The sequence below is a fragment of the Mustela lutreola genome, chromosome 9 (genome assembly GCF_030435805.1).
Source record: "Mustela lutreola isolate mMusLut2 chromosome 9, mMusLut2.pri, whole genome shotgun sequence".
NCBI lineage: Eukaryota > Metazoa > Chordata > Mammalia > Carnivora > Mustelidae > Mustela > Mustela lutreola.
In genome coordinates this window covers 35,772,419-35,791,541 of record NC_081298.1, presented here as the reverse complement: position 1 = coordinate 35,791,541, position 19,123 = coordinate 35,772,419, and the positions used below count along the sequence as shown (strand labels likewise).

At 39.8% G+C, this 19,123-nt stretch overlaps 2 protein-coding genes across 3 annotated transcripts in view; one reads left to right on the top strand and one right to left on the bottom strand.

Moving 5' to 3' along the window:
* Positions 1-3,182, bottom strand: part of SLX4IP (SLX4 interacting protein) — a 183,207-nt gene extending 180,025 nt beyond the window's left edge. Inside the window, 2 exon segments of the mRNA XM_059134031.1 lie at positions 1,157-1,203; positions 2,902-3,182. The gene's annotated coding sequence lies outside the window, so the exon portion shown is untranslated.
* Positions 3,183-4,133: 951 nt separating this feature from the next.
* Positions 4,134-16,450, top strand: LOC131808095 (uncharacterized). Of its 2 annotated transcripts, XM_059134033.1 has the most exons (4): positions 4,157-4,261; positions 4,985-5,105; positions 11,863-11,947; positions 16,220-16,450. In XM_059134033.1, exon 4 carries the CDS (start codon positions 16,241-16,243, stop codon positions 16,430-16,432), a length of 192 nt encoding a protein of 63 aa, XP_058990016.1. In that variant the 5' UTR covers positions 4,157-4,261; positions 4,985-5,105; positions 11,863-11,947; positions 16,220-16,240; the 3' UTR covers positions 16,433-16,450. The 2 variants fall into 2 exon arrangements, with proteins under 2 accessions (XP_058990015.1, XP_058990016.1); XM_059134032.1 differs by lacking the exon at positions 4,985-5,105 and having other exon boundaries at positions 4,134-4,261.
* Positions 16,451-19,123: the final 2,673 nt, after the last annotated feature.

Genomic DNA, 19,123 nt, shown 5'->3' with positions numbered 1-19,123 from the left:
TGGCCCAGCATCATGTTGAAAAAAACTATGTATATACCTTAATTTAAAAATACCTTATTACTGAAAAGTGTTAACCATCACCTGAGCTTTCAGCAAGCTGAAATCTTGCTGTGATCACTGATCACAGAGCACTATAACGAATATAATGAAAAAGCATGAAATATTCCAAGAATTACCCAAAATGTGACACAGAGACATGAAGCAAGCAAATGCTGTTAGAAAAATGGCACCGAAAGACTTGTTCAGTGCAGGGTTGCCCTGAACCTTCAATATGTAAAAAAAAGACAGTATCTGCAAAGCACAATAAAGCAAGATATGCCTATAATCCTCAATAAGGCTGTTTAAAAAGAAAAATACCATTTAAAAAAAATATGTGGGGCACCTGGTTGGCTCAGTTGTTAAGTATCTGCCTTTCACTGGGGTCTTGATCCCAAGGTCATAGGATCGAGCACCACATCAGAATGCCTGCCTACTGGCAGGAAGCCTGCTTCTCCCTCTCCACTCCCCCCCCCCCCCCCGTGTTCCTCTTTCGCTGTGTCTCTCTCTGTCAAATAAATAAAATAAAAAATCTTTTAAAAAAATAATAAAAATAAATTGTCTTCCTAGTACATTTAGACCAACCCCCTCTCTTCCCAATGGGTACATGTCCTAAACTCATGCAACTGTAATACCTTTTCCCTTAGTGATTTTCATGAATGAACAAAACTTTAAGAACCCAAAGATTTAATTATAATAACAAAAACAACGATTAATACATATAGAACTGTAATCACCCACCAGATATTGTTTGTATTGTTTTAAGCAATCTTCTATTATTAACTTATCTAACCCTCATAACAACCCTATTTTAGGAGATTAAAGCAGTTAAGTAATCTGTTCAAGGTCACACAGCTAGTATGTGGAGGAGTTAGGCTATGAATGCAGGGCATAAAGCTCTGAAGTTCATTCCTTTACCCACTATACTCTACTGGCATACGCAACACAAGATTCAATACGTAACAGTCAAAAGCAGTACATATTATATTTACCCAACACTTAAGCATTTGCTGCATTTTGAAAAACTCACGTAAGGATAAATCAAAAAACTACACAACCTTCATTCTTTTCCAAATTAGTAAGTGGAAAAGAGACAACACAGAAAAGCTGGACAACTTACCGAGCACATAGAACAAATAAATGGCAAGTTGACTGGTTCCTGGGAAGCTGGGAAGCGTTTAAAAAAAAAAAAAGATTTTATTAACTTATTTATTTAATTACTTGATTTTTAAGTAATTTTAAGTAAATCCATCTGGAATTTTTAAAAAATCTAAACACAGCATGTGAAAAACATAAAAGTAATTTGCTGTTCTTTCAAACACCTTACTTGTTCGTAAATTCCAATCACAGGGTCTAAAACTGCAGATATTGGCCGGGAATCTTTTTTTAAATTATTACATTTCTCATTAGAGGAAGACGAAAGAGAGCAAGATGCCACAAAAAACTTCGGTAAAGCATGGCCCAAGGTTTTCCAAGTCAGTATTGCACTGTTGAACATGTGCAGGCTTTTGAATTCAACTTGTAATAAATTAAAAGTAAAATATGCACACAGGTGTTGCCATGACAACAGTTACATAATAATATACCAGACTGATAAATTCTCAATGTTTTAAAAGACTAAATTGTTATCTAGACATCAAGTTGGTGGGTAAAAAACACAAGAAAGGGGTGGCCAGGTGGTTCAATCTGTTAAGGGTCAGACTCTTGGTTTCAGTTCAGGTCATAATCTCAGGCTATGCATGGAGACTGACTTGGGGCTCCCTCTCTTCTTCCCCTCCCTACCCCTCTCTCTAGAAAAATAAATAAATAAATAAACACAAACAAATGTAAAAAAGACAAAAGGCCAGGAAAACATGTCATATGTCATACGTCTACTGCATGGAAAACATGGAATAAACCGACAATATACTGTGAACTGTTCAAGAAACACAGGTTGAAAAGAGGCATTCTGTATCTTGAGTTCATGTCCTGAATTAATGCTCCATGAATTTTAAGGTACACTCCCCAGGAAAATTCTGATTCACTGTATCTTAAGATGGGATCTGAGACTAAAGTCTCTAAGAAACTCCCAGGTGATGCTGTCAATAGGCCACACTTAGAGCAAGACTCTAAGTAACTTGAATATTGGTCATAAAATTAGCCACCTGGCCTACAACTACGGTGGCATCTAGGATCCAAAAAATAAGTGTCAATACAGTTTCTCCCTAGTGCGGGGGGGGGGGGGGGGGGAAGGAAGGTGAGGAGATCGAGGAAGAAGCAGGGGGATACTTGTCATATTCCAACAGTGCTAACAACCACATAATATCACCTGCCCCAGCCTAGTAGCTTTTGAGGTCAGACAGAATGCAAACTCCAAGAAAGAAAGGAATTTTGTCTTGTTTTGTTTTTCACTTTGGTTTGGTTGACTGCAGAATCTTTAGGGCTTAGCATACATTAGCTACTCAATAAACACAATGAATGAGTGAACGGGCAGTATATACAAACACAACCCATACCCATGTCCTAACCTAGAAATGTCTGAGAAGAGGCTGTTTTTCTATAAATAGTCGTGGGCAGCCACAGTTTGATACAAACAGCTGGCCCATTCAGTTTACTCCATTTCCTCGGCCCCCCCCCTCAAAAAAAAAACCCAAAAAATTCTCCAGACCCAAACTTTCCACTTTTATGCCTAGGTTTCCTGCACCGTTAGGTTAACAACTCTTTAGCACTTTGAAAACAATGAAAAAAGTTGAAAGCACAGGGAAAAGAATTCAGAAAAGGCTAAAAAATCAAAATAAAAAAAACTCGGGGAGTGGGAGGAGGAGGAGATGGGCAAATAGTTCAAGTGAAGGAACACTTAGGTTATCAGGAGTTCCACGTTCTTACCTATGATGGTGGCAGGGTTTGGGTTCGGGATTTTATTAGTTTTGTTACTGTCCAGGGTCACTGGTGGAGGAGTACTTGGCTGAGGAAACAGACTAAACAGGGAGCAGGCTCTCAAGCCCACCTTCAGCTGCTTTGGGGATTCAAGCTTCGGCCTTACTTCCCCTTTCCCAGAGTTTCCCCGCGCGTTGGAAAAACGCCGCCGCCGCCCAAACACAAGATGATCTGAGCGGCCTCACCCTCTGCTGAAGCCAAAACCAGGACTTAAGATGGCGGCGAAACACTGAGGGAACAGGAGAGCGCGAGGAATCTGCCCCTAAAAATAATGGCCTCCGCCCATTTTTCAAAGAGAGCCCAAAATAAAAATGGCGCCCAAGGCCGGCTATTCAGAGACTAGGAGCGCCGTGAATATGATTGGCTTATAACAAATCACGGTTACCCATAGTGCTACACGGCGGAGAGGATCGAGAGAAAGGAAAAATAAAACCTAACGTTTCTGTGGCTCAGAGCACCTTGATACCGGAAAATTACAAGCACAAGAATCGGGTTATAAAGAAGGTCAGAAAGCAAAGGTGGCTTTCATAATGCCGGGTAAACTTTAAAATAGAAATACACATAGTTTCCTCCGTAATTCTTTTGAATGCTACAGAAAAACAAAAGTTTTGTCCCGGAACTAAGAAGCAAGATGGGTAGACACCGCCAAAATTATCTATTTTGTGAAACGAAAGAGTTGGAGGACTCCCGACCTCCTCAAAAACCCCCATAGGAACGGCTATGGGCAAAAAGCTCTGTGAAAGCGACCAGCTCTCATTTGCGCATGTCCACTTTCCAACCCGATCCAGGGACGTGGTGATGAGCCATTCCTTTTCTCCTGGTTTTGGAAGCAGATGTAAAAGAGGGCGGGGAAATAGCGCCAAAAATTAAAAAAAAAAAAATGAATCAGGCGCCTTGTGATTGGTCAAATCTGGGAGGACAGTGTGTTGCGGGGAACCGTTAACTACTTTGTCATTCAGTCAAAAATAGTTCCGAAGCGCGCGCCATAAGGCGGATACTGTACCCTAACACATCCAGTTGATGTTATATAAATTCTTTAGTTTCAACTCCTTTGCAGAGACTGACGCCGAATAAGCTCCGCCCCCGGCTCTTTCCGGTCTCTGGCAAACGCTTCCCGGGCTGAGAGCCTCACTAAAACCCGGAAAAGCGGATTCTCGGCAGCGCCGGAGCCAAGCACAGCACTGCGCATGCTCTGTCTCCAGGCGCGGTGCGCCAAGTTGCCAGGACCGGCTGCGGCGGCTGCGTGTGGCTCGGCCTCTGGGGCCAGCTGGTGGCGGCGGCCTAGGGAGGCTCAGCGGCTGGTGGGCAGGTGAGAGCGCTGGAACCTCAGGTGGAAAAACTTGTTTTCTGCCTGGCCGATGAGAGGGGAGGTGGGCTTGTTGGTGCCCCTGGCCCCTCTCCGAAAGGTCACTGATATCTTCGCTGAAGGATATTTGGGGGCGGGGACAAAGAGGAGGCTGGAGCCTTAGAAAACTAGACACCTTCCCGTAACATAGCCATAGGCAGTACATGTTTGGTAACGGAAGGAATGTGGATGGCGAGGAGGTTTTCCAGTCGTGTGGGTAGAGTTCCAGGTGCAGGCCCTCCTCCCTCTCCCGTCTGCGCGGCCACACCGTGGAGGAGCTGGAAAAGGTGTTCCCCGTGAAAGCACCGTCTGCACCTGCGCTGCCACCTGCTAGCTGGAACCTGTGATGCGTCGGTCCCTCCTTCAAGGAAGAGGGCACTGTGCGCCCGTGTCAGTCTGGGGGGTCAGGGCCACTCTCTGACGTGGAACTGGACGTCAGAACTGTTGTACAGCCTGGTTGGTGGCCACCGTGTGAAAGCAGAAGCAGGACTCACAGGACTTTTGACGTTGTGGGGATGAAAATCTTTTTGAGATGAAAAACTCCTGGGTCTGTATTCATCTTTTTCTCGAATAGGACCATGTCCAGATACTGTAGCTGTTACAGGGGCTCTCAATTCATTCGCTAACTTGGTCAATTTATATTTATATTCATATATATAATTTATATTTATATTTCTTCTCTCTTAGTTTCTGAGCTGAGTTAGCGGATACAGCAGTGACCAAGACAGACCTAGTCCCTAACCACATGGGGCCTGTATTCTAGTGATGGAAGAAGAAACAAGAAACAAGTACCCTGATAATGAACAAGGTGCTTCCAGATTATCCTAGGTTGGGTTCCATGGAAAGTGGACTCTGAGGAGGAGAATTGAGGGCAGGACGTTTATTAGGAAGGACTGTTTTGGATCTTACCAAGGAATAAAGGAGGAATTGGCAGATAGAAAAAGTTAAAATGCAGTGCAGTCCCTAGGGAACTCTGGTGCTAGTTTGTCCCTTCAGGGGTGTCCCAAGTTGGAGGGAAGGGCCAGACCTTTATACCTGGACAGTCATTGGATGCCTGTTGTCCTGAAAAGAAGGCCTGACTTCTGCTCTTTTCAGCCATGTCAGTCCTGGAAGGAGACTGACAACTGAGGGCTGTCTCAGCAGTCCCAAGAGCTAGGGAAATAAGCCTTTTATTCTTAAGGGGGATCACAGCATTCACCCAGAACAGGAGGGCTTTGAAGGTAATGGTGGGATGTGTTAGGGAATAATGGGGGTGGGAGAGGGAAGAAACTGTAGACTGGGTGCTCAGAGAAAGTCTCTGGGTAAAACATCTGAACTAAGTTGAAGCACAAGAATGAGCCACCCTGTGTAAGACAGGGCGAGGAAGATGCTCCACTTTTTGTTATGTACTGAGAATATAATGGAGAAACAAAACAAATGGCTGCTACCTTCTGTTACAGTGGGTGGCTGTTACTGGCTTTAATACATACTGACTCCTGCTATAACTAAAGATGGAGTACGTAAAAATAGATGGAGACTAACAGAGGAAGATAGAGGAGAAACTGAGAAGTCCAGAAGTTTTGAAAAACTAGTCAACTTTGTGAAGACTTTAAATCTCTACAGTATTTTTTTTTTTTGGGGGGGGCTCATATACAGCATTTAATCATGCTTTATTTGGATTTTGCCTTTCTCTTCTCAAGCTTGTATTCTCTTTGAGGACAGGAACCATGCCTTATTCATCTTAATTGTTCCACAATGCCCGCCCACCCCCACCAGCCTATTGTCCTGCTAGCACCTAACAGAGACTAAGTAAACATTTGAATAGAATCAATATCACTCGTATTTGGAATGAAAATTGATAAGCCCTAAATATATATTTAACCGAAACACTGTTTTGGGATCTGTCTTTACAATATTCCTCAGTTTTATAAATTATAACCCAATATTAGTTGAAATATTAGATGATAATACACAATTGCTTTGGTCAGACAGGAATCTCCAGAAGTGCCTGTTTCTATTCATTTGTATTAATACAAAGATAATATACTTCCAGTAGTAATAGTTGCTATATATTGAGTGCCTCCCACAAACTGGACACTGTACCAAGCAATAAATACATAAGTATATACATAGTGATCTTCATAACATAGCTGATATTACAGATTATTAAATTGAGGCAGCAGAGAAGTGATTTGCCCAAAGTTATAATCAATTTTTTTTGGATACAGTTGAGATTCCCATCATTACTTAATGCCTTTGCTGTTAAGTAACAAACATGCTCACTCTCCCTCTCTCTTCAATCTTTTAAAAAAAGTAAACATTTCTGAATATATAGTCCACTAGGACTCTTATTAAACTGTTACCAAAGAAACAAATTACTCACCCTGTTTTTGTTGCTTTGCTCTGAGTTTTCCCTGTTTCCTTCACAATTAGCTTTCCTGGCTATCAATGTAGGGGTTTACCTTTCCTGAACTGGAATCTGATTACAGATTCAGCCCCCTCTAGTCAAAAGAACCCCCGAGGGCGCCTGAGTGGCTCAGTGGGTTAACACCTCTGCCTTCAGCTCGGGTCATGATCCCAGCGTCCTGGGATCCAGTCCCACATGGGGCTCTCTGCTGAGCAGGGAGCCTGCTTCCCCCTCTCTCTCCACCTGCCTCTCTCCCTACTTGTGATCTCTATCAAATAAATAAAATCTTTAAAAAAAAATAAAATAACCCCCGAGATCTCAGAAGCTCTTACATGAGAATCGGGGTATTTTTACTCACATCGAGACTAACAAACTGCCCAGGGAAGCAGGCCTCCTTTATTCATTCCAGTCCTCTCCTGTTCTTGCTATACGTTAGGCTGGCTCTATTCCTTTTGAAATAACCAAAACAAGAGTAATAGCTAATAATCACTGAGTCCAGACTAAGTGCCAGGTATTGTGCTAACTTCACAGCAACCCCGTGATATGAAGTCATTATTACGCTCATTTTACAGATGATAAAACTGAGTGACAGCGAGGTTAAGAGACTCCTCCAAAGTCACAGCTAGTTGTGAGGTGCTGAGGTTGAGATTGAAAGCTCAGGCAGTAGGATTCCACAGTTCATCATCCCCTTCATAACACCACACGACAGTGCATTCTTACTAAAATGACTGGCTCTGCTTTACCTTTTGAAAACTACTAACCAGGAACTAGATTCTGGTGGGCCTCTTGTGCTATATAAGGAAATTTTAGATTTCTTCCTCTAATAAAAATATCCCGAATGGGGGCACCTGGGTGGCTCAATGGGTTAAAGCCTCTGCCTTCAGCCCATGTCATGATCCCAAGGTCCTGGGATCAAGCCCTGCATTGGGCTCTGCTTAGCAGGGAGCCTGCTTCCCCCTCTCTGTCTCTGCCTGCCTCTGTGCCTACTTGTGATCTCTGTCTGTCAAATAAATAAATACAATCTTTAAAATATATATATATTTAAAATATATATATATATATATATATATTATAAATATATAACGAACAGCTTTTAAGCAAAGCATAAACCAAACCAGATTTGGTTTTGCAAGATGGCTGTTAAGTGGGTGGAGTATATTTAATGCAGAGCAAACTAGAGCAGTGGTTCTCAAACTTTAACTTAGAAAACACAGATTACTGGACCCCACCTTAGAGTTTCTGATTTGGTAGGTCAGAGGCAACCCGAGAATTTGTATTTCTCATTCGTTGATGATGCTAGGGCTACTGGTGAGGGGACCACACTTCGAGAGCCCCTCGGATTATAAGCAAGGACGTCATCTGAAGTGATAAGGATCTGGACCGTGACTGTGGGGAGAGGTTATGTGAAATTATCATGTCAAATGGCAGGGCTGGGGGACTGATTTGAAGAGGAATACAAAGAAAAGGGCAGAAACCACTATATTCAGACTAAGGAATTGAAAGGCTTAGTAGGTTTTTTTTTTTTAACTGAAACTATAAATAATAAATAAATAAATAGAGGTAGAACAGCAGTTTGGGAATGAAAGAGGATTCATATGTATACGAAATGAGTTCAGACTGTGGGTACAGATAGAGGTGAACCATAGCAGTTGGACACATGGTTTGAAGATAGAACCATCCTGAAGGGATGTACTGTAACAGAAGCTTTGGATGTGAATGAGACCACCCAGGGATGGAGCACGGGAAGCCACCGACCAAGGACAGATCTTTGATAAGGGTGAAGAGGTGGATGGAAACTGAGGGACCATTAAAGGAGACTGACAAGGAACAAACCAGAGTCTCAAGTACTTAAGGGAGTTTCAGGAACACATCAGAATGCTTCAGAGATCAGGTAAAGGGAGAGATTGGTGATCGTCACAGTCAGAGCAGTTGCCACAGAAGGCAGAACAAAAGCAGATTAGCTGAGTTTGAAAATGGAGGTGGGAAGTGACTCTAGGAAAAGATTTGTTTTTTGAAAGGGCAGTGGCTGGGAAAAGTGTAGCAGCTGGAAGGGAGACAGGGAAAGGGCAGTTGCTTTAGGAAACTTGTTTTGGTGCTTTTCAGTAGGGAAAAATGGTCAGGTTTTGCGGAGGAGGAAGAAGACCCATTATAAATAGTGGGAGGTGGGAAATGTAAGAGAGGGATAATGGAGTTAGAACCCTGCAGAGACAGCAGGGAATGAGGCTAAGATGAGAACTGAGATTGACGGGTTTTTACATGTGAGACGGGAAGTCAAGGGTGCTAATGCCTGATAGCCACCGTTTCTTCTGGCCATTAGCTTAGTTGCAGAAACAGAGGTGAAGAGTAAAACAGAGCTCTTGAAAAGTGATGAAAATAGAAATCACGTTTTTAGGGATTCAGAGCTAATTAGGGGTACATAGTCACTGCTCTAGCACCAAGGGGCCAATTAACTGCACATTTAATATGAAACAAGCTGGCTTTCAGCATGATACCCACTCCCTTTCCCCCACCAACCTCAGCATCAAATGCCAGCCAGGTGTAAAAACAAGGAATGGAAAGGTTGTAGTGTTGTTTTATAGAGTTTATACTTAATTAAGTGTACTTAAAAGAGAATGCATCTAAATATACTTAATTTAAGTATAAACTCAATAAACAACACTACAACCTTTCTGGTTATTCACAGCCTGCAGTAAGCTAATTTTCTCATTCTCATTAATCCCTAATCACTCATTCACTGTTCACATTTTGGACTGCCGACATTTAGTAAAGCGCCCATATACAATCAGTGATGCTTTCAGTATATTACTTACTCATAAAGACGTTGAGTTCACAGAAATGGGGGAGGTAGCAGAGACTATAAACTACTTATACATAACTATGTTGACCTTCATGTGTTCTTGACTACTCCTGACCAGCTGTGCTGTCAGCATTATAGCTATGGGTATAGGTCAAGCTGACCTTGAGGCAGTGGGGAGGGAAATGTGGTAGGATTTTGCCAAATGGAAACTTTAGAACTCAGGTATGATCCATTCAGTTCAACAGCCCAACAGTAATGTATTTGATTATGTGTGTTTTTACAAGATGAAAATTCAGCAAAACTGTGTTATTTTAGGTGATAAAGATAGAAGATGGGAAAAAAGGAAACTGGTGATCTCTCTAGTATGCCAATCAGTTGAATAAGCATGGAGACCGTACACAGACCTTCTAATGTGTACACAAAAAGTGCCAGCATTTGAACTGCCATATTAAAAACTTCGGATATTTTTAGCGTCAGAGATTGGAGTTCAGAAATGAAGAATTCTCAAGCATCTAAGCCAACATTGTCATAAAAGAAAAGGCATTATATAGATCCGGTAAACTTCATCACAGTCACAGTCACAAGATCTGGGATAATTGATTGTGTAATATTCTGTCTAATGTCCTCTTCACATTTAAATTATATTCAGGGAAGTTTTTAAAAATTAATATTTTTCAAATACTTTGAGCAGAGCAATAATGGAAACCTGAAAAGAATCTACCTTACACTATGTCCAAAAGACCAGCAGATGGCGCCTTGCAAGCCCAGTAGGCAAAATGATAACCTTTTCTAGAATATTTCCTGCATCCAGGTTGTTGTAGGCTTAATTTAATAATGGCCAATAACAAAACTTGATGATTTTAATTGACATGATCCTACATGGGCAGAATAAACTGATAGCTAGAGCTAGGCTGTTTAGGATTTTGTAGGAAGCCTACCTGTCTTTCTGTCCTTTGCCTTACAGACCAGTCCTGTCACCTAGAAACCTTCACTTAGCTTGCAATATAACAAGCCGCAGCAAACCTGTGAGAGGTCTCAGTGGTAGAAACTGAAGAGATAATAATTTCTGTAATACAAAATAGGGGGAGGGAAAGTTGCTACTTCAGACACAGTAATACCTTGACTTTAAACAATATTTGTGCTGTGAAGTAATATTTCTCAGTGTTTTCCTTTCTTAGCCTTGATATTTATGTGCACTCGGGAGATTACAGTTATTTTATTAAGGTGGAAATACAGCAAGCTTCTCCCCATTCTGTTCATTAACTCTTATTATTCATTCTGTATATGGAACTAAGCTGAAGAAACTGAACTAAAATTAGTGCAGCTAATCTCAACTATTAGTAGGTCACAGATGTGTATGTGGAGGATACAGACTAATTTTGGACAAGTTGACACAAGACCACTGTTAACCTCTTACATACCTGACATGAAAATCAGAAGAACATGCCAGGCTTAATACATTAGGATAGGTGACCTCAGTGACTCTTAAAAGTGTGCACAATGTACTCAGAATGTTCTTATCCATTATCATGCACTGGAAATTCTGATTAACTCTACTGCCAAAGCTGGGTCACTAATTCTTGACTCTGGAAAATAGCCTAAAAGAATACCAGCCAAGACTTTAAGGACTCCAAAATCCAAGCTGAATGCCAGTTAACTGACAATAATCTTGGAATCAATCATTGTTTCGTCATTTATAAAGTAGCCTCATAAAACTGCTATGAAAACAAAAAGATAAAAAATGTGAAGCCTTTCGAATAATGCAGGGTACGTATTTTTGAAAGGAGTATATGAAAGCTAAATCTGTGTTAAGATTGTCTCTAAATGGGATGCCTGGATAGCTCAATTGGCTGAGCCTCTGCCTTTGGCTCAAGTCCTGATCCCAGCGACCTGGGATTGGGTCCCACATTGAGCTCCTTGCTCAGCAGGGAACCTGCTTCTCTCTCTGACTGCTGCTCCCCCTGCTCATGCACTCTGACAAATAAAATCTTAAAAAAATAAATAGTTTGTCTCTAAACAGGTTTTAAACTTAACAGAAGGCACTTCAATGAATAAAACTATAAACGCTGTTTTACTTGACCTAAACTTAGTAATTTTGTAACTCTTCCTTTCTCTCATCTTTCCAAGAGTTCCATACCTTCTTTGTTTCTTTAGGAGTGCATTTAAAGAAGATTCAGAGAAGATAAGAAAAAGGCAGTTGCAGGTACCAAAGGGGTAAAGGACGAGGAAAAACCTTTATGTTCTTGTTTCTGTTGCTGCTTTACTCCAAGCACACTTGAAAAGCTCAGTGAATAAATAACAAAGACTAATTTATTTTTAGGGATCAACCTGTTACTGCTCATCAAACCTGATCATTCTGAGTGCATTCTTGTTTTGTTTCAGACTCAGGAATCTCTGGTGTCAGTAAATAGTTCCCATCTCATTTGGAATGACTTGCCAAGTGTTTTGAGGGAAGGACCATCTCAAGGTAAGTTGTATTTAGCTTAATTTCCCAAATTGAATTTCAGTATCCCTTATGTTCAGCACCGCGAACCTTTGTAAAAGTCAAGGTTTTAAAAACAACTTGTAAATTCATTTGGAAAATGAGTTAATGAAGAAATGTGGTAATTCTTTATATTATCCTGAGAAGCAGCACTTAGAGACTGTAAGCAAGGACTCTGGAATATTTACAAGAATATTTGTAGCCATAGCATATTTAGCAATAAAATTAACGTTGAAACAAATCTCAAATTTCTATCAGAGAGCCATCCAAATCAGCTTATCTCCATATAATAAAAAGCTACGCAGCTATTAAAAATGATAATGAAGATTTCTATTCTTGGGGGAAGAAAAAATTATAAAATAGCAAGTAAATTGTCACATTTTTCTCAAAACCAAAAAGATGCCAGACATTTTTAGCATTCTTATCCTTATTCTATATTTTCTAACTTTAAAAAGCAAACTTATATTATATTAGAAATAGCAGGATGATGATTGTCATTTTGAAAAAAAAAAAAAAGTCCCACAGAAGAATTGAGAAAAGGTGTTAAAATTGTATCCCCAAAATATGTTTGGTTGTATTTTAAAGATCCATAAGAAGATATGAACAAAATAAGGAACACATAACCTCACTACTACATGGAATGTTAAATTTCAAAGCTATGCTGCCTTTTTCTTAAAACTAATAATGAGCCTTATTTAGTAAAGTCTAAAGTGTCTTGTTCTGGGAAGTTGGTTGTTCAGGTAATAATCGGATACATGTGATGTGCTAGAAAACTATTAAATCAAAGAGATTAAAGTTACTGTACCATTTTAAAAGATTGCTAGTTCCATCTGGCTTGATGGAGATGGGCTATTATACATATAATGTGGTAGTGTTTTTATGTGGATTAAATGTGAAAACTCTAGAAGTCTTTTTCAAAGTAAAAAGCTTTATAATCCTGATCCTGATCATCTTCCAAGCATCTCAGAGTACAACAGAATAATCAATGGAAAATAGTTACCTACCTCCCACTCCCATTAGCCAAATCAATATATGAGACATAGAGAATTTGAGGAAATGGGGATGTGTACGTGTTGCGTAAACATTAAAGCAATTAATCATTAGATCAGTCTACATCATTTACTAACCAGAAAGTCTGTTACGGGGCCTCAGTAATAATGGCCAATAATGAGTTTTCAACCAAAACAGGTAATTCTCATATTTAACCAAGCCCAAATGTAGAAAAAGATGTATAGCTCCTTAAGTCATCCTAATGGAAACAAATAATAGGCTGTTAAACACAATGTAAATAAAATGGAATGCCTCCCTTGTCCTTAACTCTTAGACGACCCAGAGAGTCAGCTAACTTGATGCTAACTCTCTTTTCTATAAGCTGTTTCCCTAAAAGTTTTGTAATTGAGGGAAAAGCTGACAAATACAGAATTAGGTTAGTGATCATGGAGGAGTAAACTGTGAAAAGAAGAGATGCCATCCATTAAAAGTAATGTGACTTGGGGTGCCGGATTGGCTCAGTCATTAAGCAGCGTCTTGCCTTCAGCTCAGTATGTGATTCCAGGATCTTGGGATCTAGCCTCACATCAAGCTTCCTGATCAGGGGGAAGCCTACTTCCCCCTCTCCAACTCCCCCTGCTGTGTTCCCTCTCTCACTGATTCTCTCTGTCAAATAAATAAATAAAATCTTTTAAAAAGATGTAATATGACTTGATAACTTCATGTTTAGAGTGTCAGAGGTGTTGGAGTCACCTTAAGTATTGATAAGACCAAATATGAATGACAGTATCTTTGAAACCTTTAATTGAAGATATTTTGTGGACAAAACATCACATCAGTCAACACAAGCCAGTTAACTGGTACAGCCTCTGTCCTTCTGTCTCTGTGAAATAATCCTTACTATAGTTCTTCCCTCATTACTTCCAAATCACCCAGGGTTTTACTGTATCCTCAAATCTCAAAAGCATTTTGTATAGTGGGCTTCAAAATGAAATTTAATGATACAGTTAATATAACATATATAAGTATGTTCTATCTTTGGAGAAAAGAGGTATGGTATGGTCCTAAAGAGGTATGGTCCCTAAAGGTTGCAAAAAGTACATAGGATACAAGAGGACTTTAGAACCAGAAAGAGGGGGCACCTGGGTGGCTCAGTGGGTTAAAGCCTCTGTCTTCAGCTCAGGTCATGATCCCAGGGTCCTGGGATCGAGCCTCACATCGGGCTCTCTGCTCAGCAGGGAACCTGCTTCCCTTCCTCTCTCTCTGCCTGCCTCTCTGCCTACTTGTGATCTCTGTCTGTCAAATAAATAAATAAAATCTTTTTAATTAATTAATTAATTAATTCTAGAACCAGAAAGAGGCAGGACACCTGGGTGGCTCAGTTGCTTAAGCGGCTGCCTTTGGCTCAGGTCATGACCCCAGGCTCCTGGGATTGAGTCCCATACCAGCCTCCCTCCTCAGCAGGGAGTCTGCTTCTCCCTCTGCCACTCCCTCTGTTTATGTGCCCTCTGACAAATAAATTCTTAAAAAAAAAAAAAAAAAAAAAAACCCCACACAGGAAAAAGGCATAAAATACTTTGTTACAAAGTAGACCATTGGTTTTTTTCCATCTAGTAGTGTAAGTTTTACAACAAAGTCCTTATAAAATGTGAATTTGGACACTGGGTTAAATGATTTCTATTGCTAGAAACGATATATGTACAAAGAAATGACTCTAAATTTTGTTTTCTTTTGTTTTTTTTGAAGATTTGTTTATTTAGAGAGCATGTTTGAGAGCAGGTGGTGGGGCACAGGGAGGGAGAAAGAGAATCCCAAGCAGACTCCCCACTGAGCAGGGAGCCCCATACAGTGTTCAATCTCATGACCCTGAGATGATAACCTGAGTCGAAATCAAGAGTCGGATGCTGAACCAACTGATCCACCCATGTGCCCCCATTTATTTTTAATATATGTAGAACACTGAGATAGTTAAGGTGTTTAACTCATTAGCAGTATATTTTAATCTTGACTTAAAGGGGAAAGAATAAGTAAATTCTGTTTAGACAGTGTTCTAGTGACAGTCATACAGTTATTGTAACGTAAATGATTACATGATATTGAAACTCATATATATGCAATTGAACCTAATTCTTAGTATATTCCATAGATGATGGAACAGTTTGTACTGTCTTTCTGTGCTCAGAAAGGAACTTTAAAAATGAGCACATTCATAGCATCACAAGTCTATAAGCTAATCACTAAAGCCTAATGAGCATCCCTTAAATTAAAAAGTATAATTAGTCTTTAGAGGTTGTCTAGACTCGAGTTCCCAAACCCAACAGATCATCAAAACCAGACCATCATGCTTTCCAAACCAAAGACCAAGGACAGGAATCTTTTTTTTTTTTTTTTTTTAAGATTCCATTTATTCATTTGACAGAGATCACAAGTAGGCAGAGAGAGAGAGAGGAGGAAGCAGGCTCCCCGCCAAGCAGAGAGCCCAATGTGGGGCTCTATCCCAGGACTCTGGGATCACGACCCGAGCCGAAGGCAGAGGCCTCAACCCACTGAGCCACTCAGGTGCCCCAAGGAATCTTTCTAAATACAACCTACCTTTGAAAGTACTGGCAGGTTACTACCCCCAATTTCTCTGTGTAAACTGGGTAAAGAGTAAACCCTGTAGGGTAGAGTTATTAGTAGTAAAGGTAAACACTAAAATCCTGTGCTTCAGGACATAAATTGAAATGGTATTAATTCCTCCTAACCCAGAGTCCATTCCAGTATTCAGTTGGAATCCATGCATGACTGTCCCAATCTCAGTTGAAATACCGTCACTTACATGTGTCGGAATACAAAATCTAAATTCTTAGTGCATACTTAAGGATTACCATTTGATTCTTCTGTTAAAATTCTGACTAAATGTATTTTTTAAGTCTAATTTTACTGTGGCTCAGAGAATGTATAATTAATTATATTAAAAAAATGACATCTATGCCTGAGGATTTCCAAAGACATATAGCTTTTCTAGCTAGTGATTTGGCTCCTTTAACGATTTTCAACTAAAAGTTTGTATTGCTTTATAAGTTTCTCAAGGCTGAACTTCCCGCTATCCCTTTGAGCCTATAACATATCCTTTTTTGTTAATTAATATTACACTATATTGTACCCAAAAATGTTTAATAGTCAACTTTCATTAGAGTGCAATATTCTACTTGTGACAGTTCACAGATGTAACTTGAGGGAGTTGTTTTTTGTTCTTACCTTCTTTGCCTATTGGCCTTTTCCTAGGTGCACTGAAGCTAAAGTACTATGAGCTTTCAGAACTTTTGGAGCAACTATAAAGTTCTGATTGTTATGATACCCTTAGTTGGATTCATACATTTGGGATGGCATAGAATCAAGAGCAGCCCTGTTTTCCAAATGCCCAACAAGGACAACGTCTCTGCGCCAGATAGTCCAGCATTCGAATATCCTAAGAAGAATCACACCGAAGGGAAATAGCAGGCTTGGAATCTTCAGGTAAGCTCAGTTTAATCTGGTCAACCAAATGGCATGTTCCAACAATGGGAAATACAGTCTTTAAAAAGTACAGAGGCGCTTGGGTGGCTCAGTCAGTTACGTGTCTGCCTTTGGCTCAGGTCATGATTCCAGGGTCCTGTGATTGAGTCCCACATTGGGCTCCCTGCGCAGCCCGGAGCCTGCTTCTCCCTCTCCCTGATGCTCCCTCCACTTTTGCTCATGCTTTCTTTCTCTCTCTGACAAACAAGCAAAATCTTTTAAAAAAAAATTAAAAACATTAAAAATTAGAGCTCTGAAAAGAGAAAGCTTAAGTGGTAAATTACCTGTTGTTTTTATGATGACTCACTGACACAATATTATTCTGCAGTTTCTTCTAGAAGTTTGTTCCATACAGACCTTGACAGTTGCCTCACAGAGTCGTTTGGATGAAAGGAGGACAGTCAGTCGATTACTTGCCCTGTCCTTTTCACTAACAGTGTCACCAGGATCATGAGTGTGTCCAAAAGAGCAGTTGTCTACTTGCCACAAATCCATCCCAGAGCATACAAATCTGTAACTTGCAGAAGTTCTCTCCTTTGTTATTACTGTTCTGTTTCTTCCAAGGCAAATAAAACTAACTATATCTATTTAGTATCTATTTTTTTTAATCTTTTTTTTTTTTTTTTTTTTTTTTTTACTTTCTTATTTGAGAGAGAGAGACAGTGAGCACGAGCAGGGGGAGGCGGAGATAGAGAAGCCTCCAACAGACTCTCCACTGAGCAGGGAGCCCCACACCTGGCCCAGTCCCTGAAATCATGACCTGAGCCGAAGGCAGACATAATCGACTGAGCCACCCAGGCACCCCTAGTATCTAACATTTTACCTTCAAAATAATTTACTTTTGAGAGTCACTGAAATAAGAGAATATAGTTACATTATTCAGGATTATAATCCCTTAATTACAATTCCAAAATCCAGAAATTTCCAAAATCCAAATGGTTTTGTCATAACTCCTTTGGTAGCAAAACTTGACCTTAACACACAAGGAGGTTTGCAGTCTTTTTTCCACTCAATATGGATATTTAGTTTCACTGCAGAAATACTGTTGAGTTTAATTATGAGTGTTATATTTATATTTGTTATGGGTATTAAACAGTGTATTTTGATTATGGGTGCTAGACACTATATTATTTTTCTAAAATCCCAGAAGTTCTGAATTATGAAACTCATCTGCCCCCAGATAGAGAACTGTGGCCCTATAATTGTGGAGCATTTTCTATCTTAATATATCATTTTGACCTTATGTTGAGTAATAATGTGCTTCAAACTTTGGCATAAGGTAGGTCATTTTGGGGTCTGCTTCTTACAGAAGGAAGACCTCAGTAAGATTTTCCTCATTCTTTTTTTTTTTTTTTTTTTTTTTTTTTTTAAAGATTTTATTTATTTATTTGACAGAGATCACAAGTAGGCAGAGAGGCAGGCAGAGAGAGAGAGAGAGGGAAGCAGGCTCCCTGCTGAGCAGAGAGCCCGATGTGGGGCTCGATCCCAGGACCCTGAGATCATGACCTGAGCCGAAGGCAGCGGCTTAACCCACTGAGCCACCCAGGCGCCCCAGATTTTCCTCATTCTTAAGAGGTCTATGATTTTGACTTATAAAATTATGATATAATTTCTGATTATATTATTTTAAATCAAGATTTTATTTTTAAATGCTCTTAAAGAGAAAGGGAAGAGCATGGCTCAGAGTATTAGACAATCATTTAATAATAAAAACCCAGACAGTAAAATATCAGGAGCTCAATAACTTAAAAGAGTAACCTTAAAACATTCTATGTAAGATTTTGTTTATAAAGGGAGTCTTAGTGCACATGAGCAGGGAGTTAGAGTTTATTAGATGCTTAATTTTTATCCATGAGCTTTTCTAACTGTAATGATATCATTAGAGAGCGTGTGTATGTAGAGAGGAGAGAGAATACATTTATAGTGTGATATATATTTATACATATATATATAGTATGCATATTACTTATGACATCATTTTTTTCCCTTTAATTCTTCTCATAAGAGTTTGAAGCCTTGCTATAGCCAAACTTTGAGGGGGGGCGGAGAAAGTAGTTTCTCCTTCTGTGAAAAGAAATACAAGGAATATTATTGAGGTATTCTTAGAGGAAAAGTAGAGAAGAGAAAGCATCTTTCTAAAACTTTAAGGTAAAAATAGAGATTTTAGATGTCAGTGCTGCAGTATTTAGAAGTCTTAGAGTGACCAACACTGCCAGTCAAGCAAGCAGAAATAGATATTAGAACAACTTTGGGGTGAGCAAATGTTACAACCAGATTTAGAGTGAGTTAAACACGATTCTACCAAAAGAATGTACTATTTTTTTGTCCTTTAATATTTTTCAATTTTTACTTTTTTTTAAAGCTTTATTTATTTGTTTTAGAAAGAAAGAGGGTACAAGCATGGGAAGAGGGAGGCAAGCAGACTCCCTGCTGACCGTGTAGCTCAACCCCAGGACGCCAAGACGTGACCTGAGCTGAAATCAAGTCAGATGCTTAATTAACTGAACCACTCCATAGTTTTTACTTTTTATTATGGAAAATTGCAAACATACTCCAAAATAAAGAGAGGATAGTATATTCAACTCTCCAGTATCCATCACCCAGCTTTAACACTTAACATTTTGCCCATCTTCT

What these genes read in the sequence shown, in the direction of transcription:
- LOC131808095 (XM_059134032.1), top strand. Translation starts at nt 16,241, where the DNA reads ATGAGCTTTCAGAACTTTTGGAGCAACTATAAAGTTCTGATTGTTATG.